This window comes from Polypterus senegalus, chromosome 6 (genome assembly GCF_016835505.1).
Source record: "Polypterus senegalus isolate Bchr_013 chromosome 6, ASM1683550v1, whole genome shotgun sequence".
Taxonomy (NCBI): Eukaryota; Metazoa; Chordata; class Cladistia; order Polypteriformes; family Polypteridae; genus Polypterus; species Polypterus senegalus.
The window spans coordinates 63,144,485-63,162,448 of NC_053159.1; the positions used below are offsets into that span (position 1 = coordinate 63,144,485).

The window sequence follows — 17,964 nt, forward strand, 5'->3', positions numbered from 1 at the left end:
TCTTTAACACACTACTTCTCCGTTGCGAAGCGCGGGTATTTTGCTAGTTTCAAATAAAATAAAGAATCATTTCCATCCATTTTCTTAACCCACTTTAATGTGGTTTATTTGTTACCAGGGCTAAAGTCTATTATTCTCACAGCACTAGGCTCAACTCGGGAGACATGGACAGGACATGAGTGTCCTACACCATGTTATGTACTGTGGACAAAAAATATGCATGCAAGTACTGACTTATCTTCTCTCTCTCTCTAAGACAGTGAGCGCAAGCAAGACAGAGAGCCATGCCTGCCAACTCACAGAGCCCCACTCACCAACTCCAAGACCATGGGATACGCACCACAGAGCCACGCACGACAGTTGTAACCGTCCTCCCCCGTCCAGCATCGCTCTCAAGGCATGTGCACTGCCTGCACATGTGCCCGCACACAACTACTCACCAAACACAGCCTCAGTCACTTTCGTCTATGCAAAAGTCCAAATAACCCTGTGAGCCACGTTGACTTTTCACCGCACGCAAGACAGGGAGCCACGACTGCCAACTCACAGATCCCCGCCCATGAGTTACGCATGAAAGACCCACGAACGCTCACTCTAACCCTCCTCACACATCATGGGGAACGCACGACAAGGCCCCGCCCGCCAACTCTCACCCTTCACAGGTTTTCAACATTGCTCTCGAGGCAATTATATGGCGACATCGACTTCTCAACTGTCACTCTGGAACAACTCAGTACACGAGCTATATTAAGCGTCACCAACGAAGACTCACTACACCTTAATGAACAGGTGCTGAAACTTATCCCAAACAACTAAGTAACTTTCACCAGCGTTGACTCCATCGTCACAGACTATCCTGCAGATCAGCTTGCATTCCCCAAAGAATTTCTTAAGTCTTACTCCCACTGGCATGCCTTTGCAAAAACTCAAAATTAAAATTGGTTTAGTCATCATGCTTCTCAGGAACCTCATGCCAGCAAAAGGTCTCTGTAATGGCACTAGACTTTGTTACCAGCATTCACCACAATGTACTGGAGTGTAAGACTATCACATCTTCTACCTCACGAACTGTCCTTATTCCCCGGATTTCCCTAACCCCCATCAGATTCTAATTTGCCTTTTACTTTTACACGCAGACAATTTCCTGTTAGATTGGCATTTGCAATGACTATTAACAAGGCACAAGGACAAACTTTCAAAAAAAATATCTGCCAAAACCCGTTTTCACTCACGGATAATTGTATGTTGCTCTCTCCCGAGTTCCATCTTTTCACTCACAGACTGTTGTATCCTCAAACCCTCCCCATTTGGACAACTGTGTCTTTCAGGAAGTGTTCACTCATCAATAAATAATTATATGTGGCGTATGCTACGCTGCAGGTTGGTTAGTTCTATTTAAAATATGTGCAAGTTGTCAGTGTCAAAAACTATCCTAGCAAGCATTTATAGCTCGAATACTAAGCAATAATCTAACATTCAAATGCATACTTCTGTTGGCTTTTTGTTTTAAATGTGAGTTTAGAAGTTTGAAACAATGAGCAACAGTATACTGGTAAAAGGATGGCAGTCCCATAAGCAATATTTAAGTGCCAAGGAGGTGGATATAACAAGGGGATGTGTGGGTTAGTGGAGTAGCAGGAATGTGTCCCAGACGAGGGGTTACATCTCCCTGCAGATACTAAGATTAAAGCTAATCTCTGCTATAATATCTCCTCTCAGAAACAGTGGTTTGTTAAATAATAACTTAAAAATTAAACACCTCATCTTTCCAGTGGAATTTTATTTTAAAAAGTTTACTCTGTGCTGCTTTGCGACAAATTATTGAAATCTGGAGAAAGTAAAATTCTTCTAAAACATTATGCCATGCATCAATTCATTTAAAAAAAAAAAAAAAAGTGCATCATATCACACTTTTGAATAAAAAAAAATTAAGACTCTGGTGAAAGATTTAGCTAAAAGAACAGAGAAAGCGTTCCTCGCTATAAAATTACATCTAACTTTTCGCAATTGTTTAATGTAATACATTCTCCTATAGAATCTAAATTGCCAGGGCTCTTACCATCTTTGACTGCAGAAAAAAGCTTAGAAATAGCCATTATCTATTCATGACATTCTGCAAATTTGTTTTGGTCCCAATATATCTGCATGGATTTAGCTGTGCCGCACTACTACAGTAAATACTATAAATTTAGTCCACTTCAAATTAGAATATGGACCCAGATAAAGGTGTCTATTATCAGAAATTTTTTTGCAATTTCTGTTGAGCTACTGGTTATCCTTCTCTGTAAACAGTCAGGGAGGATCATACAGTAAGGTGTTAAACAGAAATATCCCTATATGATGATAAGGAGTTATATTTAATACTCATTCGTGCCATTAGTATTACATTTGCAAGGGTTTCATTACATCAATTCAATTCGATTATGCATTTTTCAATGAACTCCAATGGATGTATCATAACAGTTTAAATACCTGGGAATACATTTTCTTTAAATTATTACTTTAAAACATGTCAGTAATAAGATAAAGATGTTAACAGATGGTCCTCCCTACATTTTGCTTTAGCCAGAAGAATATAGTTAAAAGGAGTATCCTTCCAAAGCACTTGTATATTTTTCAGAGTATCCCCGTATTACTGAGAGATCTGTGAGACTTACCAAGTGTGTTACTAAGTTGGTCTACTCCTGCACCTAAAAAAATAACACACTGATACAAACACACTCAGATTCTAGTCACACAACTATGCATAAGTAATGCCAAGCTGCCAGTCACTTTATAACATTCCAGATAGGAATCCATCCACATAATTATGCAAGAGTGAAATCTAATGCATGTCACTCCTCAGTACTCCACAAAGGGACTTTCCTATTTCAGGCACTAACCAATGTACCGGTATCCAAAAGACAAATGAAGACTCGTACACCTTTTGGTTATATGCCACTTACCGCGCAACACTGTCTTACTTCTACCACACTTGTTCTTTGCTACAGGGTTATGGTTATCAAGGCTGAGTTGTTGCACCTCAATAGAAGAACAAATGGCATTTTGCCCTGCATCAGGTGCCCGAATATTTACTTTAATCACGCAAGATATAAACACAAAGTAAAAGTTATGTAAAAGCAATGTGGTATTTAATAAAGTATAATAATGCCAATAGAAGAAAGCATAATAGAAAATAAACAGCAAAGGTCTGGATATAGTCTTAGAAAAGCTAACTGAAGATCACCAATGTCATGAGTAGATGGTTATCCAAAGCAGCTTTTTAATTTAACCACCAGCACAATGCATACGTTTACATTCACCGACATTAAGATGAAAAGGTTTCTCTCTCTCCCCGAGACATGCTTTGGTCTTCGACATTAGCTTCCTAGGTTGTTCTCCTCCCTAGCCCTTCAGACATGGCATTACTTATGTTGAAAGTCCAGGTGGGGGCTCCAGGACATGTGACATTATACATATTTGACTGGCTAGCTGTCCTGGCTCTGCTCAAAGGCTTTGATCCGTTGCATATCTGTTTTACTATTAAATTGTAAACTGACAGAGAGAGATTTCATCTTGTGTGTATCCACACTGCTTTCCATTCTCTTCCATCATTAAGTTGCAAAGCTGAGTGAAACCGATGCATTCAAGTCATAAATTACCAGTACAATACAGGAAGAATGTATATATAAAAAAAAAAAAGGATGCTTTCCATGTTTAGTATTTTGCCCAGTAGTTACATTGTTTTAAGGGCCCTGTAAATTCCTTTTCAGTCAAGTTGCCTTATAGTTCATCCTGGATCATTTCAGCAAATTGCAACTTAACTTAAAAACTGAAGATTTTTTACTCCGGGACAATCCATATTATATTTATTTTATGGCACTAATTAAATGTTCAGTTCTATTACTGAGATACAAATATTCATATAGAAAAGAAAAAAAGAACAATGAAAAATGGTAGAAGTTCACAAAGGCACACCTACTTAGTTAGCCATGGAAATGAAATCTCATTCAAAATCTTCATGGTCTTCTTTTCTCGGTGTTCTAGTCAGCATTAACTGCCACTCAATTTACCAGTAATCCCTAATTTCACCAGTTTGTAATGGTATGGAAGGAATGTGGGAATTCATTTTAAAGTATAGAAGCTCTTATCTGCTGCCCTAGATTGTACAATTACTTATTATATACAACTCTGAGGTGATACCAGTCGATCTGGATGAAGAGCTAGATAGCTACTCCAGAGTGTATGAACAAATGTGAAGGAATTTATTGTTTGATCTTAAAGAAAGAACAATGAAAATTAGATGTTTTAATTAAAGCTTCCTAAAAAGTAATGAAATTTATCCAGTCCAAAAAAAAAAAAATAAGTTCAATGTGCGCCAAACACTATAATTCAAACAAAAATTGTTCATTACTCCTACATATATTGCATAAAATTGTCTAAAATGTATTTAGGACAGCATCAAACCTGAAGTCATCAAGCGCCCGCATCGCTTTTTGTTTAAAACATTTCGAAAAGCTTTTGATCTAAAATCAATCCTAATGCTTTAGTAGCAATATCTGGAGTAACATCAGATGGGGTAAAACTGACCTATGAAAAAACTGAATAATATTCTATACCACCCTACTAGTATGAAGATGCATTATGCTCAACTGGCTGAATTCTTATCTACCTTCTAGAAGTAATGTAATTCATGTTCTTTATTATAACAAACTGAGAAAAAATACACACAATTCCCTTCACGAGGATGTGTTCAACAGTCATTAATGTAATTAGTAGTTTAAGTGGGTCAGGCCTTTGATCTATCTTATTTGATTGGCGGTTTAATTCTATATGAAGCACTAAACTCAAAATGTTATACCAACTTCTAAATCAAAAAAACATGATTGCTAGATTTTCATTATCGTTCGTTGAGTCTTTAAAATGAATTCATATCTAAAAATGCAGTCAAGCAGGAAGCACCACTTTTAAAGCACTGTGCTGGTGACATCAAATACACTATTTCTAGAAACCACGTGATGTATCTGAGTATTCGTGGCTCCCACTGAGAAACAAAAAAATACAACATTAAAAATTATTAATACAATTCAAAGCAAAGGCTTCTTAATTAGCAAACGTTCCTGAAAAGCACATTTATCCAAAGTATACAGAATTTAAATATGTACCATTCTGCTTCCCTAGAAAAACAAAAATGGAAGGAAAACAAAAATAATGGGGCATTAACATCTTCAAAAGGAACTCAAAAAAAAAAAAAAAAAACACAACACTCTTTCTGGGGATATAAGCTTACTAGTCAACAAGATGATCTACCAAAAAAAAAAAAATCAATAGAGAGTACAAAAAAGTGTTGCATCTTGTATTCGTTTGATCACCCACCTTTACTGGGTGTGGTGGGGATATTGACTTAAAATAAAGGACAAATGTACAGGCTTCATTCTGGAGGCATGAAACATTTGGTGTATCTTAATATGAGCAGGAAATACCAGTTTGAAGAACCTGGTCCAACTTGTTTTAATAACATATACAGTCCAATATGCGGAGGTGCAGTTTTCTGAGCCTGAATGCTCTGGCAAAATCTCTCACATGGCAAGCCATACCTTCAAGCCCAACTCTTCTCTTGTGATCTACAAATTCCTTGTCAGAATTTTCCAACTTCTATAGATTCTCTCAAGCTAGCTTCAACATCTCCTGCAACCTAACCAAGAACCTGGCCAAACTAGGGACTGCAGAATATATCAAATCAAGCTCCAACAAATTGGCATTAAAACTGGGGAGACATCCATTGGATGACACTCAAATAGAAGACTGGTAGAGAATGTTCTTTGCAAATTCAGCCCCTGGTAAAAATCAAACTCCAAACATTTTGAACGGTCAATTGTACACCGCAGGTAACTTTTCCAAATCCTTATTGACCTAGTCATTCTGCCAACTATCCTGGGGATAACCATAGATTAGATTTAAGCAGTATCAAGTCTCTCTATCATAAAGGGAAAAAAAAATTCTTAGAAGGTAAAGAGACGTGATTTTCTCAGAGCAACACTTTCACGGCTTACGAGTCTTTGTACCAAGAGATTTAACCATGCCCGAGACCAGAAATAAAACAGAGTAGATGACAAATTAGAATGTGGTAAAGAATTCAAAAACGTTGGCGCAGAACACATGCACAGCAGGTTAGATAATGGAAGTATGAAAATTCAAAAGTCTCAAAAAAAAAAAAAAAAAAGGATCGTAAAGATCGCATTAGCACAAACAAACAAATTACTCAGTGAAACAAAGGAACAGCAAAAAGAGATTGAATATATTGCTCAGATTTAAGTCAGAGACTTGTAGATCATATAATTCATGTTGCCATCAGGGAAAAAGTAGTATTTCTTCCCAATTAAAAGGCAAATCTGTGAGAATTAAAAGACTTGTTGTGTGGTGAAAGTGAAATCCCATGAGAGAAATTATTTCTCATTTGTGCGAGTGCCAGCGTCAGACACATTTCTTGTAGACAGAAAGAAACGATATTCACTCACAGGCAGTTATACATTGTGTTGCCACGATGCAATTCCAAACACTGAATCAAAATTCAATGCAATATTGATGAAAAGGTAAAAGTGAAGAGAGATCAAATATATGGACATAAATGATATGACAGAAGTGAGCCGCAGATCACGTGGCATGGCAGCACCAGCAAGCCAGCAGCTGATCGAGCAAAGAGGAGGTAAAAAAAAATAAAAAAGTTTCCAAATGTATCACCGTTTAAGAGGGGGTTTCAGAAGAGCGACCACATCTCCTTGGAGGATATTCAGCCCCCCTCTTCCCAATGGGGGCTGGGATCGGGTTGGCGAGATAAGCGAGCAGGGGACAAAGCCTTTTTTAAAAAAAAAAAAAAAAAAAGGACCTTCCAAAAACAAACAAATAGAGTTTGCCTGTCAGAGATAACTGAAAAATAACCCAAGGTAACCTAAAACCTCATTTTCCATAGTTTACCCAAAACCAGGTTGCAGGGGCAACAGTCATATCATACATACAAACATATATCCACCCATCCCTTTACCCAGCCACATTTGCCAGCTCATACTGTGGGATACCATGTGTGATATAATCCCCCCAGAAAGCCCTGGGTCTTCCCAGGGGTCTCATCCAAGGTGGTCATGCAAATTAAATCTCCACAGGGATGCAGATGCCTGACCAACCTCAATTGCCTCCTCTTAACGAAGAGTGTCAATGGCTCTACTCCAGGCCTCCCCCAGACGGGATTGCTTTCCACCCTCTCTATAAGGAAGAGTCAAGCCACCCACCATATAAACCTTCATAATGAAGGTATCCACAAACTCTTTTGCTGTGGGAAGTTTCCTTTAGGAGACAAATGAACACTTTTAGAAAAATTATCCTCTAACTTGAGGATAGCAGATATGGAGAGAATGAAATATCGGTGATGAAATCCATACTAATTGATTCCTATGGCTTATCCGCAGCAAAGACAGGTTGTAATAGACCAGTGCCAGTTTAGCTCTTGCATATCACATAAGGTCTTGAATTTCACAATGCAGATTTATTCACCAGAAATATCCCCACAGAAATTCTAAAATCATTTTAATTTTGGTCTGTCCAAATATTTTACTCTGATCAGCTCATTTGAATGTCATAAAACGCATATCTATGGGAACAAATTCTTCCTTCTGGTGCCTTGTCAGTAACGGTATTGGGGGTTGCCTTAGAGTTAGAGATACTGTACTTCCAGATATCATTAGATGCCCTCAGGGAATGATAGGAATTTTATTCAGAAAATACATTCCTGTTCATTTTGTGCAAAGTATGCTATAATCATGCTAATACTCATACATCATGCAACATCTCTCATTGCAAACTGATTTTAATAAAAAACACTTAACAGAGGTCTGCCTTGCCAAGTTGTACATTTTGGGAGTGCTCTATTGTCACACCATTTGGATTTAAAATTTTTGCTCAGATAACCTTGAATCTATAATCAGTCCCAACCCCTTTAAGTGGATTAACACTGGATGAGAAAATTATATACTGGAAATCTACTGTGATCTCCTATCACACACTGCTTGCACAAAGAAAACTTGCCTTGCGTAACAGGAAATATTCTAATCCACACAATGACAAAGATGTTTTACATTATCTTACAGTTTAAAAAGTGAATTTCTCTCTTCAAGGAACAGTTCAAGATTATATATAAACTATATGTACATACTGTATGTAAAAATACATATGTTTGGGATGTGGTGAACATACAACTGTATGACTTGACATGTGCATTATGTGACATGAACAACAAGATTTTCTCCAAGGACTTTTTTATATTGTTTGCTGTTGTCTAGTGCTGGACACCACAGCCCTCTGTTATATCAGAAACTGTCACATTGTACTCTAACATTTTTTTTATCTACACATTATACAGGGCAAGTAACATATGAAAAAGAAATATACTAATTTTTGGGTAGAGTATTCCTATACTGTCCCCTCTTTTTAATTTTGTTTCTGAACCAAGTTTCTAATCTACCTTAAAATCTTGGATTGCTTCATAAAACATTTAATGATAATAACATTGGTTTCAATGATGTAACTAAGGATGGCTTTACTTGGTGCCTTTAATTAATGGTGTTAAGTTGTTCTACTTTCTTATAAGTAGAGTAACAGTTTTTTAAATGTGTGCAGTTGGAAAGAGACAGATATGAAAACAAAACCAAAAAAAAAAAATTAAACACGAGTAGAAAGGAAAAAGCACATGCGGGCACCAGTTAGTCAGCAAGGTTAAAGAAGTAAGTTGCCCCTCAATCCAGTCTCTGCTTGCCCGCTCTGGGTTACCTGATAGAGTGACCAAGTGCATACAAAAAAGCGCAGCGCACCTGTAACCACTTATGGTGGCACATGCTCTTCTAAAGTGAGTCCAAATATGCCTGTGGAGAAGAAAAATGTGCATTAGACCGGCAGTCTCCTCTCCAAGGAGAAGGTCATGAAACTTTCTGTGGGATTTGTAAAACAGTCAGAAAAAAAGCCCAGCACCCTGCACAAACGTGCATCTAAGATAGATGCAACCCAGAGTGGAATTCTGGAACAATGTCTTGGATTTAGAAAGATTGTAAAAGGATTCACAGTTGCTTGTCTATTTAAATAATAACTTAAACACTGTACATTTACAGACTTAACAAAAGAATGATTTAAGTGTCTATTAATGCTGTACCGAGTAAATCAGACACATTGCTGGCAATCAGTTACGAGCTTCATGAAAGACGACATTGAGATCTACCATAGGATCTACTGGTGGTCAATCTAATAGACTGTATTGTGATAAAATGCACTTTTGTCCACCATGCTATATCTCCTTCAGAGAAAAAAATAAACAAAATCAAAAAGAAATTCAATACATAAGAGGAGGTGTAATAAAATGAGCATACTGTAAATACAATTCCATTAATAAGTTAATCTAACCTGCAAATCTTATGGTAGGAAACCAATTAAATTGATCTTTTCACAGCACGTCTCATTGACATAAAATGAGAAACGGGCAGTATGGTGGCGCAGTGACTAGCAATGTAGCCTCACAGCTCTGGGTAGCAGGGTTTGAACCTCGGCCCAGTCACAGAATGTGTGCAGTTATCCCATTTAGGCTGGACTTTCTCTGGGATATTACAATTTTCCACATATCCTGCACTTAGTGTTTGGTTTACTGATAATTCAAAGATTAGCCCGCTAGGGCTGTGCGAGTTGGTTTGTACATAAATGCATCCTGTGTTGGACTGGCTTGACCCACCCGCTCTCTGTGTCTGCATGAGGGTTCCACCCACACGCCAATGTCATGACGCTTAGGTACGTTGTTCACTTAAAATTCACCCCCATTTCTAAGAGTTTCTGTACCTCGGCCCGAGCTGACAAAGACTGCTGTGGTTGGACTAGACTTGCAGCCCATTTCAGAGTAATTTTCAGAAACTTAAACTGCAAAACCTTTAAATAATGCAAGAAGTTTCTGAACCCAATTATTTTTGTTATTAAAATGTTTGTAGGAATTGATTCTGGCAGCATCAGGCAACCATAAACAATGTCCCAGTCCATCACAGGGCAACTCACCAATGATGGTCTAATACAAAGCTGCCAAAAAAAGGAATACAAGACTTTAGGATGTGGGAGTGTGGCAGAACATGAAAAAAATAAGTCGACTTCTAGAGAATATGCACAGTTCGCACCAATAGTGACTGTGGCTGCTTTGTGTCAATCTAAAGCAGAACTGGCCACTGGACCTATATCAGTGCTGGACAGGACATCATAGTGCCTCAAAAACACCCACGCAGAAATTGTGAAAACTACCACAGACAGTGGAGGGCATGCATTGAAGGCTACGACTTCCAAACAAATCCCTGTCATCTTAGTTAAGCCGAGGTGACAAATAAGATTCTCTGGGGTCATTAATTCCAAACTGCTGACACACAACTCTTACTGCGAGTGCAATGCCCCAAAGATCCAACACTCGCATTCAGACTGAACACCTCTATCCCAGTGTTTCCCAACCTCGGTCCTGTGGGCCCCCCCTGTGGCTGTAGGTTTTTGTTCCAACCAGCTTCCGTTTTAAATTGGACTCCTGGGCTAATTAAGTGAACTGTTATTTCCCCCAAGTTCTGCGTTTTGGGAATAATATAGAAATTAGAAAACTAAGTTTGGTAAAAAAAAAAAAATCTCTCTATTAAAAAAAAATCCTGGAGAGAAACACAAGGGCGTCGAGATGTGATCTTCACGTTAAGATAATGGAAGACAAAAGAAACCGCAAGATGAAAGAGATTGGCCACAAAGCATCTCGCGGGGACCTTAAACATGAGACTTTGTGTCAAGAGATTGACCCAGAACCGTCTCGCAATGACGTGGGACACGAGATTCTTGCATGACACACCCTACTTACAATCAATATCAAATAAGCCAAGAGGCAGAAAAACATTCAATCTAAAATTTAATCACACACATATCCAGGGCTCTCAGCGCATACAAGTATAAGGAAAGTACGTTATAAACGAAATGTCGACGACTAAGCGAAGAAGAAAGCAGCACGGAGAAAAGAGACTCAAACAGCATAGGAGAGAAAAAAAAAGCAAAAAAGAAAAAGAATAATCTAGGTGCAAAATCAGAAAATAAGGAAAGTAATTAATCAGCCCGGAACAAGTGGAATTTGAAAAAAGAACATCCAATCCGGCTCAGAATTAAAAGACAGAGTAAAAGACAAAGTAGAACTTCATAAACACGTTACAAACGTTGGCACTAAACACATGCAGAGCAGGTTAGAGATTATGAAAGCAGTGGAATTCGAAAGGCTCAAAACAAAAAAAAAAAAAAAGTTGGCACCAAACACATGTCGAGAAAGTTAAAGAATATGAAAGTAAGAAAATTAGAAAGTATAAAAAAAAGAAAGATCGCAGTAGCGCAAACAAACAAACTGCCTCATTTAACTATGCACCTGTCTTAACTTTGGTTTTGAACAATAATCACTGCACTATTGCACCTTAACACTTAATTCTTTATTCACATAATTTTACTTTATTATGTTCTATTATACGGTTATCTTTTAATCTATGACTTTGTTACTCTGATATTCTAATTTTGCACAGTTTTTGATAAGCAGATTAGGATGCATTTCACTGCGTGTTGTCCTGTATAACTATGCATTTGACAAATAAAGAATCTTGAGAATTTTAAAAACAGTTTACTGCACATGCATTTATTGGTTACTTTGTTAAAAAATTTATTAACTGCTGATGTAGATCGTTTCCTCTGTGCTGAAATTCCAAACAGAAACCTATCCTGAATTACGGTACAAAGTCATTAAACACATGTCTCACTGACCTCATTAAAAAGATTCAGCATATTGGGACTCGCAAGATTCCAAATATTGTTTTTACAGAAGTTCTGAAATAAAAGTGAAACTAATGAAATAGCAACAACACAAAGAAACAAAAAAATCTTAAAAGTGTGTATCTGGAAAACCAAACACGGGGGTTGGCGAGCGAAGCGAGCAGGGGACAAGCCCCCTAGCATATATATATTAAAATGTACCAAGCAGTTATATGGGAATAATGTATTTTCATCTTTATTTTCATTCTACTTTTTCTAGGTGTTCTAATTGTTTAATTAATCTATTATTTACTAATTAGTGGGGCTAATGCTAAAGTACTTGCAGCCTCTGATTTAGTGTTTGCCAGCATGTCTGCTCAGTTGGCATTAATAAGGCACAATGAAGGGGAAAAAAACTCCAAAGAGAAAGGGCAAAGTATAAAGAAATCAGCAAAAGAGAGTTAAGCATTTAAATCTATAGTAAAAGCAGAAATATTTCTAAATGTTTTATAAATGTAAAAATCATGCTGCTGTGCTTTTCTGAATGTAGAATAAAAGAAAAATACCAGCTAATTAAATAAGATCAGTGCTATCAAGTGTTGTCACCGATTAGGAACCCGGTTGGACTAAAAACCTGCAGCCACAGTGTGCATCCAAGACCGAGGTTGGGAAACACTGCTCTATCCCTTCTCTTGCATTCTAAAAAGGACTTTGCAATCTGAATCACAATCTTTTCATTCAACCTTCTGCCTTTTTGGATATCCTATGCTGTTGATATTCCTGTACAATATGCTTGAATGCACACGGACTGATGAATGAAGCTTGAACCATCCAAAAAACAGTGGAAAGTGGTCAAACTAGCTGCATGAGAGTTGCAGGAGCCCAAGAATTAATTTAGATTTACGGACTGTTGGAGATGAATGTGCCGATTTACACCATACCACGGTTTTGCTCCTCCAGGGACTGCTAATTCCTCACATATCCCAGTGTTAGTTTAACCATCATTTCCAAATCAACACGTTATGTACTAGTGTGAGTGAGTGCTTGAGTTTGTCCTGAAGTAGTCAGACAGCCCATCCTGGGCTACTTTCTGCCTACCATCCAATGCTGTTATGACAGACTGTCTTACAGGACTTAAAACAGACGGGTTCAGAAAAAAGAACTAAATTAATCTGCAGTGGCCACTGTGCAATTTAAGTCAGGCTGTGGCATTGCTCACTCTCCACATACATATCCAGAGGTGGGCAAATTTGTTGGTAGTCTTGCAGCTCATTGGAAAAAGTGATGTATATCTCCTGAAAAGTGATTAAGTGAGAAGCAAATGTCCCATATATACCTGCATACCTTTGACACATCATTGAGTAAAACAAAGCATGTGTGAAAATAGAAACTATGGTTTATTCTACAAAGATATTCAGAAATGGTTTGAACACATCTGTTACCCCTACAGAGAGAGAGAGAAAAAAAATTATATATATATATATATATATATATATATATATATATATATATATATATATATATATATATATATATATATATATATATATATGGATTCAAGAGATTTTTTTCAAACTATATTGATAAATGGAGAAAAGTAGTTATTCTGCTGTTTGGTATCATTGCATCATCACATCGAACATGGACCAAAGAAAGCAAAAAAGAGAAAAAGTTGTCTGTGGAAACTGGAAAGAAACCTGCAGAAAAGAATGTTAAATAGCAAAGGCTATTATAATACCATCTCCAGGCAGTTTGATGTTCCTGTGACAACAGTTACAAATATTAAATATTAATCAATAGTTTATGGTCCATGGTACTGCAGCCAACATCCCTGGATGAGGCCTCAAAAGAAGAAAAAAAAACTCAACCCCAGAATGGGTAGAAGGGTAATAAGAATGACGGACAAAAAGCCAAGCTAAACTCCAAGGTCAAGGTCCATCAGAGACTGATCGCACCTTCCATCACGTTTTGAGTGACAGTGGGCTCAACAGAAGACAAACCAGGAGGACTCCACTGTTAAAAAAAAATATAAAAAAACGCCAGAGTGGAATTTTCTAAAAATGCATGCTACAGCACAATGCTTTATAAAGAATGTCCATTGGATAGAAGAGACAAAACTGAAGCTTTTAGGCAAGTCAACTCAGCTCCATGTAAACAAATTTAAAAAAATTAAGCTTTCAAAGAAAACACCATACCTACTTTGAAACATGGAGGCTCAGTTAGGTTTTGGAACTGCTTTGCTGCATCTGTCATAGGTACCTTTAGTCTGTGCAGGAAACAATTTCTCAAGACTATCAAGATATTACTACTGCCCAATGCGAAAAAGCTTTTCTCAGTCACGGATCATTTGTCCTGCAATAGGATAACCTAAAACCCACAGCTAAAAGCACCCAAGAATGACTAAGAACAAAACATTGGACTATTCTGAAATGACCTATGAGCCCCGATTTGAATCCTATTAAACATCTATAGACAGAACAGAAACATGCAGTCTAGAGAAGGCACCCTTCAAGCATGACACAGCTGTAGCAGTTTGTTCAGGAAGAGTGTTGACAGGTGCAGATGTCTCAACGAGAGCCACAGGAATTACTTGTTTGCAGCGATTGCCTCTAAAAGGTTGTACAACAAATATTAGGTTAAGGGTCACATCATCTTCATCAATGTTATTTTCATTATTATTAGAAATATCCTGTTGAATGAAAATTCTAATGCAAAGTCTATTTTTTTTTTTTTTAAATACAGAATAAACAATGATGGGTGCTAATTACTTTTGTCACGTTCAAGTTATTTCAGAGACAATTTTGGGTAGTTCTTTTTTGTGCAGAGGTACCAACAAATTTGTCCACATAATTTCTCAGTACGTTAGCTTAGATGCTTTTCAACTTCCTAAATAAACAGATGCTTAATACTTAGACAAACCCATATTTGTGCTTTTAGACATGGAAAAAATATCTAAAGTCACCTAGCAATTGTAAACATTACCAAGGGAGTGTGACACTGGGGACAAAAAAAAAAAAATCTAATCTTTAATGTTGTGGGTGATCAATACAAGAACAAAACAGTACACATAAAGGAGGAAGAGTTAATGCAGTTTGCTTTCAAGTGTAACAAGGGCAGTTGGATCAAGCATCCGGACAACTGGAGCACAGCACAATTAAATTGGGTGGGCTGCTGGCTTCCATATGAATAGTATTTGATAACAATGACAGAAAAAATGGGAACGAAAAGGAAGCATTAAATGTGACTAATAAAAGCAGTCACACTGTTAGTGGTGTATAATCATTTTAAAAAGACTTAAAAAGGGGGGAAAAGTGCTGCACTCCATAGAGCTAATGGTGGGATCAGAACATGACCCCAGCACATATCACAGAGCAAATGGCCTTTGCTTCTATTGTAGTTGGAATGGCAAGTGTGTTGTGCTCTCTGCAGCTAGAGGCCTAGTTAGATCGAGTGGACACAGATATAAACTGAGCGATTTTCTCCAGAAGGAAATGTGGGTGGGTGGCTGTTACACACCACACAAAATGCCTCTGTGCGGCGCAAAAAAAAAAAAAAAAAGACGGTCTCTGCTCAAGTCGGAATTAGGTGATAAATCATAGACTGGGATCAAAGCACTGATAATACTCGTTAACGCTTAACATCTCGCTGTTCCGGTAAGCTTATGTTCTCTGTTAAATGACTGACGCGGTGTTTAAGAAGGCCGCAACGAGTGGTTATGTGCTGCCTGCATGTTGATCAGACATTCCGTACAATTAAGGATTTCACTGTACTTTCTCTGTGTATGAGCGAATACTACTACGACTACTGCTGTGTTAGGGGGCCACACTTTTATTGTACTGTATATTCAGCTTTGTCGCATCAGTTTTCATTGGACGTCTGTGAAGCTCCTCTCGTCCCAAAAACTCAAATGTCCTTTCCTGTCGCATTCTGTGGCTTACATTTGCAGACATTTTCCTCCCCTTTCCCTTCAACAACTCCATCCTTCTCTGATGCTGCAACCTGTTCCGCTGCTTTTACATATGCGCCGGTGCCCTACACAGTTTGCAGATTTTAGCTTCTCGTTTCAACTTCGATGCGCACACTTCCGTCCTCCTTATGTATCGAAGTCAGATTTTGTTTCGGTTACACGTCAGAATGCTGCATAAGTGGCTTATTTCTTAGATATGATATACTGTGGGCTGTAGACATTTATTAATATTTTAACGCGAGCACCCTGTCAAGTTTATAACCCTACACAGATCCTGTTTTTCATGCTCGCATCCTTTTCGTCCCTAACGACTTTCCGTCTGCACGTCTTCTGATTTGCCACGTGATTCAGCTTGCCAAAGTATGAAGTGTGGACGACGCATTTTTAACCAGCAGGGGGCACCAAATCAACGCGGTACTGTCTGCAATCCACTATTCTAGAATATAAAATGGAAAGCAAGCAATACCGGTCAAGTGGAATAAAGTAAAACGCGGTTAGCGGCCAGTGCAATAGGTTATACTCTGCTGTGATGCAATGCGAATCAGTTATGACGCAACGCTGTGATGTCCCAAAAAACAATGTTGGAATGACCTTATAACGCCCTTGTTTTAGGAAAATAATACATGCAGCCCCCATCATACATTGTACAATTGCCAGCGCAGTTCCATTCCTGCCTGCGATGCAATCTTCTGCAATTTCCAACTGCACGCGGTATCCATGTACCCAGATAACATAGATGATGATTTTAGGCTGCAATTTAAAAGGTTTGTTAGAAGCGAGCAGTCGCGATCACCGCACCTTACACTCTTGGGTGCCGCCGGGTTCACCTACCTGCATATCTGGATGGATGAAGGCAGAGACACGGCTTTGGTGAGCGACATGCTGGCCTGCTGCTTCTGACTCTTCGGACTGCTCACTCTGAATCTCACTCCTCCCCTCCCTCTTTTTAGTGTTTCCCTTCCTACCTCCCCCTCTGAGAAATTTGCGACACGCCGGATTGCAGATATCCCGCGAGTGGGAGCCGAGCCAAGTCCATTTGTAAAGGTAGGGCTGGACAGGAGTGCACCAATTAAGAGCCAGAATTACAGAAACAGAGAGAAGGTGCTGCAATCATGGACGGTTTGGCCCGAGATACCGATTTATGTAGTGCCTTGTAAACGTCAATAGAATGAATAATGCGCATTTTAAAGTATTCTGTGTTACATGCGAAGGGTATTAGTGGTATGAAAAGGACAACAGTTAAAACAATGGCATTGTATGGTCATTAAAGTTCCGTGTTTTGGACACTCATCCAAATGATGGGCGTCGTGGACTGAAGCCTAGTCTGGCAGGAGCCAAGACATGGTTGACCATCGTAAAGGGGTGACTGACCCATTGTTATTTATTGATGACGTTTTGTTCTTTGTAGCTTAATCAGTTAATCAATGTCTATATAACGTTGCACCCCACACAGAGCATACCACCACAAGGCAATTCACAATGAAAACAAAAATACAAATATAAAGAAAGGAAATGGAAGTACAATTTAAGTGCACCCAGTTTTTGCAATAAGTCAATTATTGGCTGTACTGAGAGCGAGCACAGATTTGTGACTGATGAGAGCTCAGGGTGGGGAGCACATGGTTCTCTCGGAAGGGAGTTTTGGTCAAGTTAAATGAAGAGTGACAGTGTGGTATCTTGGTTACTGTGCCTTTCAATTCAGCATTGAACCAAAGAATGGCATCTTGGCTCATGCTTTAAAACGGGGATCCTCCTATTACCGAGGGGTTATACACCCCAGCCTCCTCTCTTCCAGGGTATTCATAGAGCACATTTTCATGCAAAAGTGTAGCTCAGAGCTATTTACAAATAGAAAAGAAAAAGTACAATAAAAAAAAATGGAAGAAACCAGAGGCGAACAAACTACAATTGAATTTAGGATAATGGCAATATAAGTGACCAGTTTCTGATGCTCTGATCAGATGGCTAGCGAGAAGAGGAAAAGAAAAACTACAGAAACTATGGATGCTGGGGAAAATAAACCTCTCAGGGGTTCAAGGCCAAGACACCACCCAGCCCCAACTGGGCGTTCTGCAGTAGTGAAATGTTATAGTTATTAACCTTTGGCTGCATATGATGAAAAGTCTAAGAAGCTATGATGCTGTGATTGTCCTTATAGTGCGGACAGTGCCACACAGCATGGCCACTGGATA

The 17,964-nt window shown here is 38.4% G+C and overlaps 1 protein-coding gene across 2 annotated transcripts in view; it reads right to left on the minus strand.

Moving 5' to 3' along the window:
- Positions 1–16,854, minus strand: part of acot7 (acyl-CoA thioesterase 7) — a 238,928-nt gene extending 222,074 nt beyond the window's left edge. Inside the window, exons 1-2 of one of the 2 annotated variants that reach the window (XM_039756119.1) lie at positions 16,604–16,854; positions 8,841–8,891 (exon numbers count right to left, since the gene is read on the minus strand). In XM_039756119.1, coding sequence (XP_039612053.1) covers positions 8,841–8,891; positions 16,604–16,653 — 101 coding nt within the window. In that variant the 5' untranslated portion in view covers positions 16,654–16,854. The remainder of the gene's footprint in view (positions 1–8,840; positions 8,892–16,603) is intronic. The other variant, XM_039756122.1, reaches the window with a different exon arrangement.
- Positions 16,855–17,964: the final 1,110 nt, after the last annotated feature.